Source organism: Poecilia mexicana, unplaced genomic scaffold (genome assembly GCF_051168715.1).
Source record: "Poecilia mexicana isolate PSO_F unplaced genomic scaffold, ASM5116871v1 scaffold_15, whole genome shotgun sequence".
NCBI lineage: Eukaryota > Metazoa > Chordata > Actinopteri > Cyprinodontiformes > Poeciliidae > Poecilia > Poecilia mexicana.
The window spans coordinates 15,573,754-15,591,016 of NW_028263384.1; the positions used below are offsets into that span (position 1 = coordinate 15,573,754).

The window sequence follows — 17,263 nt, forward strand, 5'->3', positions numbered from 1 at the left end:
TGTCATTTTTAGCACCTTCTGCACGTCTCTTGTACCATACACGGTTTCTTGAGGACCTTAAATGGGGCTTTTTTTTAGCTTTTGTTGTGTGTTGCCTGGTCTTACTGATGCCATTTGCTCCCTAATGACCTTCTGACCCCTTCACAGAACAGCTGTATTTGTACTCGGATTCAATTAGCCACAGGTGGATGTTAGATTTTATCAAGGGATATCAGAGTAAATGTTGTCTACACCCTCTTTCTAACACTTTACAGTAAAGCACTACTTTATGTTGGTGTATCAAAGAAAATCTCAATAAAACACAGTGAAGTTTGTAGTTGCGATAATAGATGTACAAAAATCAGTTTTACAGTCGCTTCACTTTTATCTTCGAAGGCTCTATAGCGCCTAAGCAGGACATAGATTACAGTGAAGAGGTTCCTAATGGATTATCTTTGGTAGTTGTGTTACGCAGTCGAGTGAGACATGTTTAAAACCCCTTTTTTTAAAAAAAAGAAAAAAGAAAACATTCCGTGAAAGTGCTGAAAGATAGCAGACACATAAAGCTGCCAGGCCTCGCATTTCAACACCCGGAGTCTGGCTGTGGATAGAAAACCCCCCAAAGACACATAAAAAAAAAAAAAAAAAGGGACACTCACTGACACGGGTGCTGGGTGATAAATGCGAGTCGTTTCACGGAGAAAGTGGCCGGTCCCAGCTGTCAAGACGTCATTGTTTTGCACGTGTGTCGAGAACAGCGCCGCTCTCCTCCGGGCTGAGCTTTCTTATTCACAATATTGAGCATGCTTTCCAAATGGCTACAAACTAAGAGAGGGTGGAAACCCAAATTATACCAAGTTTGTTACAACATCTTTTAGCCCAAACAGAGCGTGAGCGGAGGGGCGGGGGGGGGGGGGGCGTAGTCACTATGGCAACAATGTAATCTGAGAATTCAAACAAACGATGGAAGGTCAGGACACATGTGCTTTCATTTAGGGGCGAGAGCTTGCCTTTTCACGTCGCTTCATTATTTACTTTCATGAAGTATTAGGTTGATGAGCAGCACCACCCACTCTCAGGCTTTCGGGTTGGCCCGGGCCTCCTCCCCTCTTCCTTCTGCCTTTCAAATAAAGATCCTACGTGCAAATCTAAACACATCCTCAGGTTCCTCTGTGGTTCCAGAAAAACCAAATCATTTGCACTGACTGAACCCGGAGTTACATATACCGTAGTTCACATGTTCATCATCTGGTAACTGTATTCAAATCGGGGGATGTCACATCCTGCTCCAAAGGACAGGAAGTCGGTTGTGCTGAAGTGAGAGTCTAAAAAAAGCAAGTGGAACTTTTTTTTTTTTTTTTTTTCTCTCTTCGGGAAGCTTTAAAACCAGCAGGGTCGGTGGCACAAGGGAGCACATGTCCTGTAATCAGACCGCAGCTTGTAACAATCTGTAAAACAGCTTCTTAGTTGTGCATGAAAGTACAGAGTACGTCCTGCTGTTGTACTTTTAAAATCTCATCTCTAAAAATAAGGAGACGTTGTAAAACGTTATTTAAGTAACACAACAACGGAGTTGAGCGAGTATGAAGAAGTGCATGGTGTGTGTAGCAATTCAGAAAACCTTTTCACGTCACAACCACTAGCTTTATGGATTCCATTGTATTTTATACGATAGAGGAAACACACATTAGTGGATAGCTGTGAAGCGGTAGAAAAGTTTTTTTTTTTTTGTTTTTTTTTACTAATGAGACAACCAGACATTTGTGGTATGCATTTGTTTTCAGTTCCTTTTACTTTGACATCCTTAACTAAAATCCAGTGCAACAGCCTAATTTAGTATTTAGAGTCTCAATATAAATAGTTGTAAAAAAAAAAAAAGAACATTACTAAACATGCAGACAAGAGCAATAGAATGACCCAGTCACAGTCCAGACCTAAATCATATCAAGAATCTGTGGCAAGAAATGAAAAAAAAAATGACATTCACAGTCAATCTCCATCTGACCTGGCTGAGCTCGAGCTCTTTTGCAAAGAAATTTGGGCAGAATTTTCAGTCTCTGGATGTGGAAAGCTGCAAAAGCACATATCCTTAAAAAAAAAAAAAGGGCAACTGTTTTTTGCCGGAGAAAGGTGGTTCCACAAATACTATCCCATACAGACTCATGCCACACTTTTCGCATTTTTATTTGCGAAAAAAAAAACCACACACAATTATCCCTATCTGATTTTTCTTTCATTTCACAGTTATGCAATACTTAGTGTTGGACTGTCACAGCAAATTCTAATAAAAAATGTGTAATGAGAAACTGTAAAACATTCAAAAGCTCTTAATTAGCTTTTGAAGGTACTGTAGAAGTCAAGCTTGAGTATTTTGTATAGTAATAACAAGAGATATTTGATCCTTCTTATCACACGGTAAGGAAAGTTAAAAAAATACATTTGTCTGTATGGCCTTCAGGTGTTACTGTGTCTAAAGCAGAGGGAAGGCTCAGATCAGTGAACACAAATCATTACTGCTCACACAAAGAAAGAAAGTGTAAGCCTATGGCATTAAAGCCAGTATCTCAGGACCCAGCTGTGACTGTGTCTGTGTGTGTGTGTGTGTGTGTGTGTGTGTGTGTGTGTGTGTGTGCGTGGGTGGGTGCATGGGTTCTTGGGTTAGTTGCACATCTGTGAAGTCCCCTCTTCCCCACACAATAATGCTAAGCTATATCCCATATACACGATTTGGACCAAGACAGTCAATGTTCCCACGCAGGCGACATATTTGGGAAGGTTACGTTTCAGCAGAACCTACATCGAAAGTATCCATTCAGTAGCTTAACAAGCTTCCTTCACACACTGAAACATCTGCCTCGCCACAAACAAAACAACAGACGCAGATAGCTCGACTCTTAGGCAACAGAAACCCCATACCAAGAGACAACTGCAAAACATTTGTGATAGAAACAGGGTTCAAAAACACAGAGGATGTGAAAAAAAACCCCATCTGATTTTATTAAATGTATTGCATAGATAAGTCGGACGGTACAAAGTGTATTCTTAGTGTATTTTACTGTGCAGCACTCAATAACAGGAATATGTCTCAATAATACTTATTGCATTATTATATCAATAAAATCTGTACGCATTTCTAAATGTTACTCACTTGAGATTAATCATATTGTTCCTGTTCTGACCAATATCTTGATTATTTCACATACAATATTAAGATAAATATCAGTTTTAAACAAATCCTAATCATCGTGATCATAAACACAGAGAGCATAACTACTGCATTCAAGAGTAGCCCGTGGTTTTTATTTGATCTCTCCACAGTCAGTGATGACTATTGTCTTGAGCACTCCTCCGTCGTGTAGACCAAAGGACTGCATCTTCATGACTGCATCCATGCCGTCCGTCACCTGCCCGAAGACCACGTGTTTTCCATCCAGCCTGCCAATTGAAACGCAACAGCTCAGCCCCGTAAAGAGACACACTTGGATGCCATGGGATTCTGTGAAGACGTGCGAGCACCTACCACTCGGTTTTCGCTGTACAGATGAAGAACTGCGAGGCGTTCGTGTGAGGCCCCGAGTTCGCCATCGAAAGCGTCCCTGCGGAGATCGAAACACCAGTCGGAGCGTTGTCGCGCTCCAGAACACCTCTGTGTCCCCTTTTACTTTACCCTTTATCCAGGGACATTAAGGCCTCACTGAAGCACATGATAAAAGTCAAGAAATGTGTGAGGAAAAATAGAGGCCCGTTTTTCTTCCTCCACGACTTACGCAATCTCTAATCGCACCACAGAACGAGCACTGAAAAAATAAACTCCATGTGAAAAAAAAAACAAAACGATGATCTGAGAAAAGAAATTATTTTGATTTGTGTATGTTGGCTCATTGAAAAGTAGGTCATTCACATCAGGATTGCAAAATCTATATGACCAGAAGTTTGTATGGCTCCATCTAGTGGAGAGGAGCAGTAAGTTCATCACTGGGTTTTATATATAGACACACACACACACACACACACACACACACACACACACACACACACAACATTCTGTCTGGTTAAGTCTGTCAGGCTTCAGGCCCATTTCCAAACTGCCTTCTCTTTCCTGGAGAAAATAGTTTTCATTTTAGCAGTCACTGGTGAATAATAATTGCATTTATAGGAACTGTAAGTCTAATTTTGAACAATATCACAGCAATAAAATGACATTTAAGAGTTTTAAATGGCTGCCTTTTAACTGTTGATTCAGCCAAGGCTGCTGTATTTAATTATTTTATTGCCTTTTGGTTTCATCTTTAGAAGGGAATCTGTTCTTTTCGCTGCTTTGCTGGTGATCTTCACATTTATTTACATATAAATCTGACGATAAGCTACTTTTTAAAGTGTTTATATATGTATTTTTTAAAATTAAATCATGGCAAAAACTTAAAATTATGTTAATCTCACTGAAAACAAAACTGAAATCTTTTTGTATGGGAGGCCACACTATATTTCTAGTGGCTCCTTATAGTCTTTCCCATGTAAAGAACCTAGGTGTAATTCTAGACGGTTCTTTTAAACATCAACACAACAAACAAACTTTCCCAGGTTAGTCTTCTAGTCACATTAAAGTTCTGTTTCGGTCCTAAAAATTTGTAGAAAATCTTTATCACAACCATGCAGACTGATCTAACTTCGTAAAGGCATCACGCAGTCATCGTCTGCAGCTGGTGCAGAATGTGGCGTCATCTTAACTTATCACAGGAACTTGGGAGCGGGGGCGTACAACTCCAGAGTTGGCTTCACTCCACTGGCTTCCGATTCAGTGTGGAATTTTCAAAGATTTTAATTTTAACTTATAAGGTTCCTAAAGGTCTGACCGTGTCAGATCTTTTACATCGCCAACTTTCATGTAGAACACTGAGGTCTGATTAAAAAAAAAACCCAACACTTTAAGATTTTTTTTAACAGTATAGGTCACACATGTCTTCTGTCCTGCCACTTTTAGATGTGTCTCTGATGTCATCAACAGGACTCTGGGGAACTGGACTGCACCGAGAAGCTAATTCAGTCATATGATTCAGGTGTGTTGGACCAGTGGAACATCTAAAAGTTGCAGGATCGTGTCCATCGAGGCCTGGAGTTTTACACCCCTTTTATAGTTGCTCACACCTCTTCTGTTGCTATTCCTATGTTGTGAAGCGGCTTGACTTTTCTGGTCCCTGTCTTTCAACTCGAGCATAGATTGGTGACATGACTTTATATACACCTTTGTTTGTATTTTTGTTTAATTTAACACTTTTATTTCTTCAGTTGTTATATAAATAAAGTTGATATCGACCATAAAACCAAAACCCAGGCATGAGAAACCTGGAATCAGAGGGTGTTTGTCAGAAGATTAAGGATAAGTTAAGACAATGTACTTCCGACCGATGGGCAGAGAACCACAAAAAAGTGGTTTTCCACTTCAGTTTTTTTTTAATCCGTGTTTATTGATGATGTGAAATAAAAAACATGATAGCAAAATGTGCTGACTTATACCTGGACCGGTGTGTTTTAACTTGAAGTTCTCATCTTTGAATGTTTTTCCATATATAGACTTGCCTCCTGTGCCATTGTTGTTGGTGATATCTCCTCCCTGTGACAGAAAACACAAAGAATGGTCACTACTCTGCAATTTAAAAAAATATATAAATACATCACTTTGCATTATTTTGTCTCTTAAAAAAAACAAAAAACAAAACCTGACCTGACACATGAAGTCAGGGATGATCCTGTGAAACCTGCAGCCTCTGTATCCAAAGCCATGTTCTCCTGTGCACAGGGATCTGAAATTTTCTATTCACAATTAAATTTGCATTAGAGTTATAAGAAATAGATTTTTTTTTTTTTTTTTGCATGTTTATTTTAAATTATACCTGCAGTCTTTGGCACTACATCCGCGTTCAGCTGCCAGATAACACAGACAAATGAGTTAATATGAGATATGAGAGTGGAATCGATGTCTATGTCAGAGAGGCTAGTGTGTTAGCTGGAGCTGCTACCTCAATGATTACTTTTCCAAGAGGTTCGCCGTCGGCCTCAATATCCAGAAACACGACGGGGTTCTTGACGGGACCAGAGGAGACCAGCCTGGCAGCAGCGAGACCCAGCGGGCCGTACCGCAGGCGGTTTTTAATTTGTAACATATATTTAGCTGACTGACTGCAGAGGAACTACCAGCGTTTCTACGGCCGAGGGTGCTAGTGCTGTTTACATATGACGTCACAAAAGGAGGCAGACCTGCCGCAGAGAGAAACAGCGACACCATGAGGAAGGAAGTAAAATGACAAGACCAACTTTATTTTGTTATCTCTATTTGCTCCAAATGTTTGGCTATTTCTAGCTGACTTCAAAGCAGTTCAGTAATGTTAATGATTTCCGCTATTCGTGCTAAAACGAAGAGTAGGGTATTTACGTTGCAACACTTTATTTGACCCTGGATGTTGGCAAGATTCTACAACTAACATTAAAATAAAGGAACTTTAATAAAATAAAAATGACGGAATGTGTATTTTCAAGAGGAACTTTTTATTTTTTTATTTTTTTATTTTTTTTTAAAGCCGTGAACATATGCAATGCTGTGCAAATTGTGTGTGCCATCTAAGCACATTGGGTTTTCTTGGTTTCTTCAATTAGCATAAATCCAGATCAGTTGGTCCTGGAAGCTAAAACTAACCTGAGGGGGGCAAAAGCTTAACCCCTCTCCATCCCCCCTTTAAGGTTATGCATTCATGTTTGCATTGGATACTTATTTAAACCAATGATGATTTACACAGGAAATAGAAGTAGGAGGTGGTGCACCACCAATGATCTTCCTGTGTCTGAGAATGGGACATGTAAAGCATTTCCGCTCAGAGGAACTGCTTAAAAGAAAGGTGAGGCCATGTCAGAAAGAGAAAGTAAAACAATAGCCTTCACCTAAACTACAATATATTTTTGCCTTTCACATTAGTGACTTTAAATCAGGCACCGATTCAAATGCTTCACTTAGGAAAGTGCTGCAAAAGTCTCTTGCTGCTTCTGGTTTCTGTGACCTAATTGTGGACTCAGTGTACCCCTCTAGGTTTTTTTTTTTTTTTTAATTTAGCCTTGTATTCTACACGCATGAGCAAATAAAACCAATAAGACGTTAATTTAATATTTTTAATGCTTTTCATGTTCTGTCCTCAGTGCCTGATTCATATATGAAAACCATGAATGGCACATTACCTCCTACATCTGTTTCCCAAGTTAATAGTCACTAACGTTTTATGAAAAAAGAAAACAACTTGTTGAAAATATAGGTGTCATACAATTCCAGTTGGCCCTTCTTGAACTACCTGTTAGCTTCACCAGGCATGACTAGCTAACATTGATTCATACAACATGAAGACACCAAGACATTTGGTAATTGTAAGATTTTACTGTTTGACATTTAAACAGAGCATTCCTTCAGTGAATCTGAAATATGTCTTTAAATATGATCTCAATGTTTCTTCAAGCATGTCTCCAAACTTTAATTTTTATAGCTTTTTATCCTTCATTGCATTCATTCGGTTTTATTTCATTAAATAAAAAAAAAAAAAACTCGACAAATGTTTTAGTTCTCATTTGTATTATAAGGGTTGTTATATTTCTGTACCCTTTTTAATTTGTGATAGTTTCTCACAACAGATAAATTTGATAAAATTCAATTGCATTAATTATGTTACTCTAATAAGAAATTATTATAGTTTTAGTCTTTGTAAATATTTTAGTTTGTACAGACAGCATGTTAAAATAAAAGCCCATAAGCAGTTCAGTGTGTTTCATCTGAATACATATTTATTAGATAAATATTAGGATGTCACATCATCTAACTACATACAGATTTGCAAGACTAAAAATCACAATGTTCTTCTGACCAGTTTAGAATATGAAATGATTGTACACAGAATGTACAAAAACCAAATAAGACAATTGCCACTTGTGCCAATTGCTTCAGATTGTACCTTTACAGCACATTTGCCAAATTTCAGAAAAGTTACAAATTTGACAAAATTTTGTTTCTACAAACTGTAAATTTTTGGATGCCACACTCAGGAGCCACCCGAGACTCAGTTATACCTCAAAAGCTTCTTTTTTTTTTCTTTAATAATTTTGTAGCACCTTTAAAAAGTACACAGGTAAGAGTGAAAAACACAGAGGTTTAACATTACGCAAAGCAAAACCCTCTTTTTTTTTTCTGTTCCTGATCCCGTGAGGAAGGTGGCATTAAGTATCTTACATTGAACAGGCGTGGTTAGAGAGGTCTGCACAGAGGCAATCAAACACAGACTGGTTTTCCCAATGCAACATCTGACAGGAGGATGCAAGCTTTACAAATTCTAAATACACTATGCACACTCCCACTGGAGAAAAATGAATACATTTCTGTTAATGTGTCTCTATTTTGTCATTTACATTATGTACAAATATCCCTTACATCCCCAAACCCCGCCCAAAAAAATCCCCCCTGTAAGGAGAATCCTCCTCAGAGTTCATTTTACAATATCAGCCATCCTCTCTTTGAGATCCTTCTGCTTCATTTTCAACATCCGCCATCAGAAAATACAAATCGGATCGCAAATTTTACAAGACATGTTTCTGTGAGAGCTTATATGTATCATCACACACTGTGCAGGGGGTGTAAAATCTCCCAACGCGGCAGTGCATCGTCTTAAAACACAATTTGATTCTGGAAGGTGATCTGAACTGAAATTGGGAAGCTTCAAATTGTTTTTTTTTTTTTAACTGCATTACAACTGCATAAACCAAATCAGACTGGTTGTAAAAAGACAAAAAAAAAAAAAACAGAAGACACTGGACAAGAATAATTTAAAACAATAGAAAATATGACGAAAACACACAAATTCTGCTAAGTGTGGAGATAAAACGCTCGTTTTGCACATTCTCACTTTAAATAAAGAGGACGAGTTCGCGTGTTACGACAGTAAAGAAAATACTTTTTTTTTTTCTGGATAAATTTGGACCTTGAAGCTGCATTAACAATCCTGTAGAAAGAAACACGGAGCTCAGTTAAAGCTGATCTGATTTCACATACATATAGAATATAAAAATAAGAAAAATACCTCAGAATAACCTGCAGGATAGTTTTAAATATTCTTTCTGCTGATGCGTTGTAACAGGTTTGGGGGTTAAAATACACAATACACTCAGTACAAGGCCAGTGACAGTGCATAGGGATAGATTTCTTACAATATTAGGTTGTTATCAGGTATTGTGTATGTGTGTATGTGTGTGTGTGTGTGTGGGTGTGTGAGCATGTGCAGGCCTGGACAGACACACAGTACCATGACGTAGCCACTAATAGTTTTAGGTACAGCACTGTACAGTCACAAGGGGATATAATACACACGACAAGTCTGCTGGATCATCATGCACAATGGTTGTTTTTATTGTTTTTTTGTTTTTTTTTACCTAAAAGTATGCCGTTCAAAGGTAAAAACATGACAAAAGGAAATCATGTACTCCTACACGTGTTTGTTTTCCTTTACAACACGGCGATTCAAAAAGGTCGGATCGGATTAATTACAATGAGCGGTGACGATCAAACGTGAACAAGGACAGCGAGGAGGAATTAAAACCATGAGATTTAAAATGAAGCCCCACGAATGAAGACACGATCGCTTGGGCACGTTTGGGCCGGACGAAGACAACAAGGGGTGTGTTGGCACACGTGCACTTGTGATGGAAACGGTGCAAGACTTGACAAGGGAGGGGAAATCATCACGGGGGGCGCGGGGTACAACAACGCCACGATCGCTCTTCTGCTTTTGGGCTGCTGCTTTTTTCCTCCTGCTCTCTGCCTTTCACATGAACTCATAGGCGAAGAAGAAAAAAAACAAAAAAACAAAAAAAACTGGACGTGTTCAAGTGCATCTCAATGAATCAGAAAACCATCAAAAAGTGGATTTGTTTCAGTAATGCTAAAAGTGAAACTCACTGTGTAAATTCAGGACACATACTAATGTGATTCTCACATGTATTTCTGTTCATTTTGATAATGATGACTTACAGTTGATGAAAGGCTACACAGCACTGTCAGAGAAAATTATGATATTATATGATATAAATTAAAAATATGTTTATGTAATGTACGGTATGCTCTCGATGGTTTGTTGGTTTTTTTTTTTGTTGTTGCATGAATTACTGCATTCGTGAGAATGATAGTGCTGAGAAAACGCAGGTTGCATCTGCATTGATGACTCTTCTCTCTCTCATCTTCCTGTGAAGCGCACCGTTTGATGACGTGAGTTTCCTGGCCAATCAAGTGCAGTGGTACTACGATCACACTTACCTTCATTGTTGATGGTGTCAAATAAGCAGTTGTCCCTATTATTGTGTAGGCCATAATATAAAATGTCTACATTTACAAAAAAACAAGTTTTTCTAGTTTCATGTAACATTCTAATTTTCTAAGATTCTGAATTCTGGGCTTTCATTCACCAGTAGGACATGATCATCAAAATTAACACAAAACGTTTGAAATATTTTACTCAAGAGTTTAATGCTTCCATGTAATGTGAGATGTTTATGCATTTCTTTATGAGATAAACGCTTTTGCTTTGGTCAGCACAAAAACAAGAACAGAAATCAAGAAAGAACTTGTAGGAGAATCCTAGCATAGCTTGCTACTTTTGTGGTATTTCAGAACCACATTTAAACATTACTTTTAACAAAAGGTCTGTTTATTTTTTTTCACTTTTATGCTAGTAAGTGGACTGGGTCAAACATAGGTACATGTGATTTTGTTTCACATTCGAATCTTGTTTTATAATTCGCCGCAAATGAAATTGCCCTGTGTTGTCAATAATAGCCAAGAAGCTAATAAATGGTATAAATCGAATTGAGCTTCCCTATTTTAATTCAATTAGGAAAATGTAATAAATTAACCTTTCAATGATATCCTAATTTATTGACATGCACCTGCATACAGACAAACATGCAACGCTGCACAACATGCGCTCACTTCCTCCGCAGACACAGATATCAGTGCTCTGAGTCAGAAGAGTTACTCAGCTGTCACACACACATACTGGGAAGTCTGGGGTTGTGTGTGTGGAAGATTTGGAAGAACAAATTTAGTTTGGGTTCAAAAAGACACTTTTACAACACAATGGCTTTCCCTCTGACTCCTCTTGTGTCAAGAGGATTTTATATATATATATATATATATATATATATATTATATATATACATATATATATATATATATATATATATATATATATAATAATAAATGTAAAAGAAAAGAAAGCTACAACACAAACAACACAAGGCTTCTGTCTTCTCCGTGTTGTCATATATGATTATAGCTGCACAGTTTTCAGTTGAAAAGTCACATATATATATAGATGTATATATATATGCTCATATACACATATAATGTATGTGTATATAATATATAAATATTTTTATATCAATTTAATGCCCACCAACATGGCTACGAATGGTGCAGCCAGAGGAGGTGGAACTGGTGTGTGGAATCTTTACACAAGCTGAGTAAAAAGGGGGGGGGGGGGAGTGCAGGGATCGAGTGTTGACGTCCCGCTTCCTTCACAGCTGCGCTCCTGCGCTGCACGCTCGTCTTCAACACAGAAACAGTTCGAGCAAGTCCGCGTGCGTGAAAACAGGTAGCTGCTCCAAGTGTTCACAGGAAGAGGGCGAGGAGGGGCTAGTTGTTCTCAAAGAGGGAGAGTAGGTCGTCGTTGCTGTTGGAGGGAAGGTCGGGGGGGTCCAGGTAGGAGAGTAACTCTTCCGGGTTGGCTAGCTCTGGAAGCAGCTGAGACGGGAAAGTGGGAAAAAAGATAAATAAAATAAATCAGTGACGGCAAGTCGCCTTCGATATCTAGTTTTAGTTGAGTTGTCTTCACAAGCGATTTGTGGTAATCAAAGCAGACAGCAAAGAGAGATGAGAGCAGCTGTAGCAGACATTGTTAGCTGTTAAACAGGTAGCTTACAGCACCCAGAGCAAGGCTCACTTACATCCAGGGAGGGTTCGGGCATGTCCTGAGCTCCCTGAGCCATCTGCGTGTCTGAGGAGGGGTTAAAGCTCAGGTCGCCGTGGGGATGGCTGTTCTGGCCAGGGTGTTGCTGCTGCGGCTGCGGCTGCTGCTGCGGCTGAGGCTGCGACTGGCGAGGCGGCTGTGATGATTGGGCGCTGTGATGCAGGGGCTGCCCTGACTGGCCGCTGTGATGCAAGGGCGGCCCTGATTGGCTGCCAGGGTGCGGGGACACATGCATGCTCGGCTGCATGGAGTTATGGGACTGATCTGAATGGGACATCTGCAGGTGCGAAATGCAAACAGAAAGCCAGAGAGTGAAAAGGAAGGATAAGGTACAAGATCGGAAGACACAGGGGAGTAGGAGGAGGATAACGTGTTAAGGAGGGAGGAGGGAGGGGGAGACTAAATGAGCATGAATAATGTGGAGCAGGCCTTTAAGATGGAAGCATGAGCATGTGAGCATGACTGAGCACACATGCTGGCTTACAGGGACAGGCTGCACCTTGTTCAGATAACAAGACTGTGGTTTCATTTTAGCACGACATCTGCAGAGTTTCTTCTCATAAAATGTGACACAAAGATGGATTTACAGGATACGACAGCAGGATTTATAACCCTGACACTTTTCTATTTCTTATTTTGTCACGTTATAACTGCTAACTTTACTTGAATTTTACGAGAATGGGTGTCACAAAATAGTGCATATTTGTGAGGTGGAAAGAAAATTAGATAAAAAATTGTTCTACAATTTTTTTTTTTTTTTACTCAGCAAAATCTGAAAAGTGCGGCCTGCATAAGTCTACACTCCGCTTTATTTAAGTTCTCCAGGAAAATAATCATACAATGATGGGTTATTGCTGCTTTTCTTCAGTAGTAGCAGGGATGGCTTTCAGCTGTTCTTGCAGCTTAAGTGCTTTAACAAAGTGACTCAACAAGTCATAATTATGTACATAAAATCCTATTAATTCATGAGTTTTCAGTTGTAACATGGCAAAAATGTCAAGCTACTCTTTCGAGGCATTGCTTATTTCAGGACTCGAGTGCAACAATCTCTTTTGTCACAAGTTATAGCGATGTACTCACTGTATCGTTCATGCCGTGGCTAAGCGGCTTGTCCTGGGGGAGAAGACCACCGGGTCCATCAGGGGGATGGGAGAGCTGTGGGCCGTGGATGAAATCATTCATGGGAGGACCGCCTCCTCCTCCTCCTCCTCCTCCAACGCCACCGCCAGCGGATGGGTTCCCGTTAGGGAAGTCAAAGCTACCTTGATTGTGGTAGCTGTTGCCTTCAGGAAAAAAAAAGCAAGAGAAAAAGCTTGTTTGTAACAGAGAACATGTGCCTGAGGGCTTAAAAAAAAAAAAAACCCAAAAAACAGAATGTGTAACAATTTTTACTTTATTACTGCAGAGAAACAAGTATCAGAGAAGAAACAAATTAAAGCGGTTTTTCCTTCTGGCTGTTCGTTTGTTTAAAACACAGGAGACACATATGTCGTTTCAGCTGAAGACAAAATGGAAAAAAACAAAAACAAAAAAAAAAAACAGGGTTCTGCTATATTTTTAAGACTTTAACATCATATTTATCCAGACTCCAAATGATAAGAGTTCCTGACCCAGTTTAGATTCATTTTGTTTAAGCAGACATAAAAAAGTCATTATGAATTTACCACTGATATGGACGGATGTGGGAGGAACAGCGGAAGGAATGTGAAGATGGATTGACAGACAGGTGACAGAGCAGAAGACGGAGGGATCCATGACAGACGTACACAACATGCAGACGATGGGTGATGGAATAAAGTGTGGAAATGAAAACAATCATTTTCCACTCCGAATAAACCTTTGCCCCCCTGACTGCTTCTTGGTACCTGCTCCGGGGTAATCTCCGTTTCCGCTGGGATGCTGTCCAGGATGATGGGGGTAGGAACTTGGACCCGGACCTGGCCCCTGCCCGGGTCCCGGTCCGTGTCCTGGACCGGGCCCCAGCTGAGCGATCATGTCCATCACGTTGGGCATGGTCATCTGACTTGGACTCATAGTCTTAAAGCGCTTGGCCAGGGGTCCGTCTGGATCCTCCTTGATGTGCAGCTCAGACTTGATGGGAACTGGCCTCCAGCTACATGTGGGGTCTATAGTGACCTCTTCAAAGTCTGAACTGTTGGAAGAGACAGCAGACCGTGTTGGTTTGAGACACACAATGAAGGATAATTAACCTTTCAAGAAGAGAAACTTACTTTTGGATGGCATTAAGAATACCCCACATATACTGGTCAACCTCCAGACCTTCTAATAATGCTGTTTTACTAAAGGGAGGGAAAAAAAACAACTATTAGAGTAATTCTCAATAACTCCAAGTTTTACTTTCAGAAAAGACCGGATTTTCACCTACTTGCACACAGGACACCTCCATGTCCCTCTCTCACAGTTGAGCTGCAAGTAGGACTCCAAATCGAAGCACTGAAGAGGGCGACAAGCAGCTGTTAGAAAAACCTTTCTGTCATTGTTTTCATCTGCTTTCCGGGGTAAAAACAAACCTGCACGTGTTTGCAGTCGTGGCCCCGCGCGGGCAGCTGGATGCGTCGAAAGGTAATGGGACATTTTAGCGACACTTTGATGGCCGTCTGCTCCACGCCGTCCTCTCCGTTGAGAGTGGTGTTGCCCGCCGACGCCGCTACGCTGCTGAAGTTCCTCTTAACTGCGGACGAGTTTCAGAGGGAAATTTGGTTTTGCGGACAGCGGCGGGTGATTGTTGACGGCTGTTTTAGAAAATGAACATAAAGAGATCCAAGCTGCAGTAATGAGTCATACTCTTGGTGATGCAGTGCTCTGCAGGAAGGAGCCTCTTCTTCAGGAGCCCCTGGAGGACGGAGCGCACAGATGGCCTGTGGACCAGCTGCAGCACAAACAGGTGGGACTGAAACGCAACAAGAGACAGAGTTAGCCACCTGCTTCTTCTTGTGTAGCACACCGACGTTTTTGCTGAATGGAAAGGGATGCATCTGGTTGTGCTCGCTGTGAAGACTCACACAGCAGCAGGCGGTGACCGTGATCTGGATGGTGTTCCTCCCCGGCTGGCAGACGTGCTTCAGGTGCAGTGGCTTGTGGGAGGTTTTGTTGTCGCCTCTCTCGATGGTGAGCGGCGTGGCGTTCACGCTGACCTGGACCGAGGCCGGCCAGTTGGTGTTCATTTGTCTGTCTTCGTGATGGTAGCACTTAAACTGGAGTTCAAGGTCTGACCTGCAAGAGGAGCAGTAACATGACAGCTATGAATAGCGTATGGATGACTTGATAACGCATTAAGAATCATTTAACTTTTATTTATTTGTTTTTTTACATTTTGGGAGTTTACAACCATAAACGTCACTGCAGTGACAGACTGACACAAAGTAGTTGAAGCGTAACAAACAAGATGAATTTTGGTCATGTCAAAGGTTAAACATAAAAGTGCAATAGAGTTTTTATACATTTTCTTTTCAGTAAAAACTGTTGAAAAACTATACACCCTTTTTCATTTGCTCACCAGTTATGCACTACATTGTGAAGTGCACTAAGCTCACGACTAGTTTCTGTAACACGGCCGCGTTTAAACGTACCTCCACATGAGTGTCTGGTGGACGGAGGGTCGCAGATGGAAGACGTGGTTGCTGACAGCCAGGTTGTGCTCCAGGCGGAACGGTTCCAGCACCACCCCGTCCCTGACTGGGAAGGTCAGCCGCAGCTCCTCGTTTGGGTTGCCTAAAATGGAGAAACACTCTTTAATCCTCGCATGTAAAAAACTAGCAGGGACAAAATAAATAAATACTCATAATATGTGAACCCCTTTGTTTTAGACCTGCTGCCTAACTCACCCGGAGGGGGCGGAAGGGCTGTCATATTTGGTTTCATGTCGGGTGGAAAGGGGGGTTTCACGTCCTGGTTTGGCGACAGATAAGGAGGAATACTGCTTCCTGGGGTCATGGGAGGAGTTGGGTTTCCAGGGACTGGAGAGTGAGGGTAGTTACCAGGCCTGGGGGGCTGCGACAGACAGGAAAAGTACAATAATAAAAGTAAAACTACACGAAGTAAAATAATTTGTTCAGGGCACAGCTGAAATTGAATGGTCTGAAAGGAGGAAGTTAAAACACACCCCACTGCCTTGGTTATAGGAGTATCCGCCTCCAGTGAAGCTAGTGTTCTGACCATTGAATGGTTCTTGCTGTGGGTGTAAATAAAAACCAACGATTGTTAAAGTTCCCAGGCAGCTACAAAATAGTTTGACGCTAACTGTGGCAGGAAGTGTGGAGAGTAAAGCTGATGTGGGAAAGCTGACCTTGTAGTACTGGCTCATGGGAATGCCAGGGGGGTACTGTCCTTGACCCTGCTGCACTGGCATCCGCTGGCTGGGGTAGTTGGGGGAAGGCAGCGGCCTGGAGGCATTTGAGGGGTACTGTCCCTGCTGAGGCTGGAACTGGCTGTTTGGCCCGTACTGCTGACCCCCGTAACTCCCCTGGATAAGGAAAGTCAAAGACATTAAAGTTGGAAACAACAGGTGGCGATATTCTGAAAGTGGTGCAGTTGCTCGAACGTTTCACTGACCTCCCCGGGATACGGCCTCTTCATCGCCTGCATGGGCATGCCTTGTCGGGGCCCACCAGGGTAACCCTGCTGAGGCATCCTCTGACTGGGACCTCCAAAAGGTCCCATGCCCGGTGTTCGAGCCTGGCTCATGCCCATTGGAGGGCCACTCATGTTGGGGTTGTTCATGCCTGAGCCCATGGCGGCTGGGTTCATACCTCCAGGAGGCCCTCGGGGGCCCGGCTGGTTCATGAACTGGCTGTTGTAGGCTGGTGCGGGGCCCATCTGGAACGACGGGCACATCTGGCGGGTAATAAAAGGTTTAAGTGTTAAACAGACTTTATTTGGGTGACAAGCAGGCAGATGGACGGATGTTCTCAGGCGGGTTCTGTACCTGTCCGTACTGGTTCATCTCTTTATTTTGCGTTTCCTGCAGAGCCGCCACGGTGGCAGTCGCAGTGGCCGTGGCCGTGGCAGCAGCTGCAGCTACGGCTGCAGCAGCAGCTGCGGCAGCAGGGGGAGTGAAGTCACCAGAGGGGCGTGTGTGTGTCGTCATTCCCATACCGCCAGGAGGGGCGTTCGGGCCTCCAGAGTAACTAAATAAATAAATAAATAAACAAATCAATTGTTATGCTAAAGTTGAATCAGTTTTCTGTTTGAGTATTAACACTTGACCTCACTTTTCACAG

General features: G+C 41.5%; 2 protein-coding genes across 8 annotated transcripts in view; both read right to left on the reverse strand.

Annotated features, from left to right (window-relative positions):
* Positions 1 to 2,952: 2,952 nt before the first annotated feature.
* On the reverse strand, positions 2,953 to 6,535 carry ppifa (peptidylprolyl isomerase Fa). Its single transcript, XM_014987276.2, has 6 exons — positions 5,997 to 6,535; positions 5,871 to 5,901; positions 5,702 to 5,790; positions 5,494 to 5,590; positions 3,500 to 3,575; positions 2,953 to 3,414 (listed from the first exon to the last, which is right to left on the reverse strand). The coding sequence occupies exons 1-6, from the start codon at positions 6,138 to 6,140 to the stop codon at positions 3,279 to 3,281; spliced, it is 573 nt and encodes a 190-aa protein (XP_014842762.2). The 5' UTR covers positions 6,141 to 6,535; the 3' UTR covers positions 2,953 to 3,278.
* Positions 6,536 to 7,775: 1,240 nt separating this feature from the next.
* The window catches only part of zmiz1a (zinc finger, MIZ-type containing 1a), a 122,310-nt gene continuing 112,822 nt past the window's right edge, over positions 7,776 to 17,263 (reverse strand). For 6 of the 7 annotated variants that reach the window (XM_088013510.1, XM_088013511.1, XM_014987269.2 and 3 more), the window contains 15 exons: positions 16,969 to 17,170; positions 16,596 to 16,877; positions 16,330 to 16,506; positions 16,147 to 16,215; positions 15,869 to 16,034; positions 15,614 to 15,755; positions 15,047 to 15,257; positions 14,829 to 14,934; positions 14,555 to 14,715; positions 14,410 to 14,477; positions 14,255 to 14,323; positions 13,889 to 14,175; positions 13,104 to 13,306; positions 12,001 to 12,300; positions 7,776 to 11,797 (listed from right to left, as the gene is read on the reverse strand). In XM_088013510.1, the coding sequence (XP_087869636.1) occupies positions 11,690 to 11,797; positions 12,001 to 12,300; positions 13,104 to 13,306; positions 13,889 to 14,175; positions 14,255 to 14,323; positions 14,410 to 14,477; positions 14,555 to 14,715; positions 14,829 to 14,934; positions 15,047 to 15,257; positions 15,614 to 15,755; positions 15,869 to 16,034; positions 16,147 to 16,215; positions 16,330 to 16,506; positions 16,596 to 16,877; positions 16,969 to 17,170 (2,551 nt within the window). In that variant the 3' untranslated portion in view covers positions 7,776 to 11,689. The remainder of the gene's footprint in view (positions 11,798 to 12,000; positions 12,301 to 13,103; positions 13,307 to 13,888; positions 14,176 to 14,254; positions 14,324 to 14,409; positions 14,478 to 14,554; positions 14,716 to 14,828; positions 14,935 to 15,046; positions 15,258 to 15,613; positions 15,756 to 15,868; positions 16,035 to 16,146; positions 16,216 to 16,329; positions 16,507 to 16,595; positions 16,878 to 16,968; positions 17,171 to 17,263) is intronic. The other variant, XM_088013513.1, reaches the window with a different exon arrangement.

Excerpts from the sequence above, each read along its gene's own strand:
- ppifa (XM_014987276.2), bottom strand. The coding sequence starts at position 6,140 with ATGTTACAAATTAAAAACCGCCTGCGGTACGGCCCGCTGGGTCTCGCT. Across the intron at positions 5,791-5,870 it reads TGTAGTGCCAAAGACTGCAG|AAAATTTCAGATCCCTGTGC; the intron begins GTATAATTTAAA and ends AATTGTGAATAG. Across the intron at positions 3,576-5,493 it reads GTTAAAACACACCGGTCCAG|GGACGCTTTCGATGGCGAAC; the intron begins GTATAAGTCAGC and ends CGATCTCCGCAG.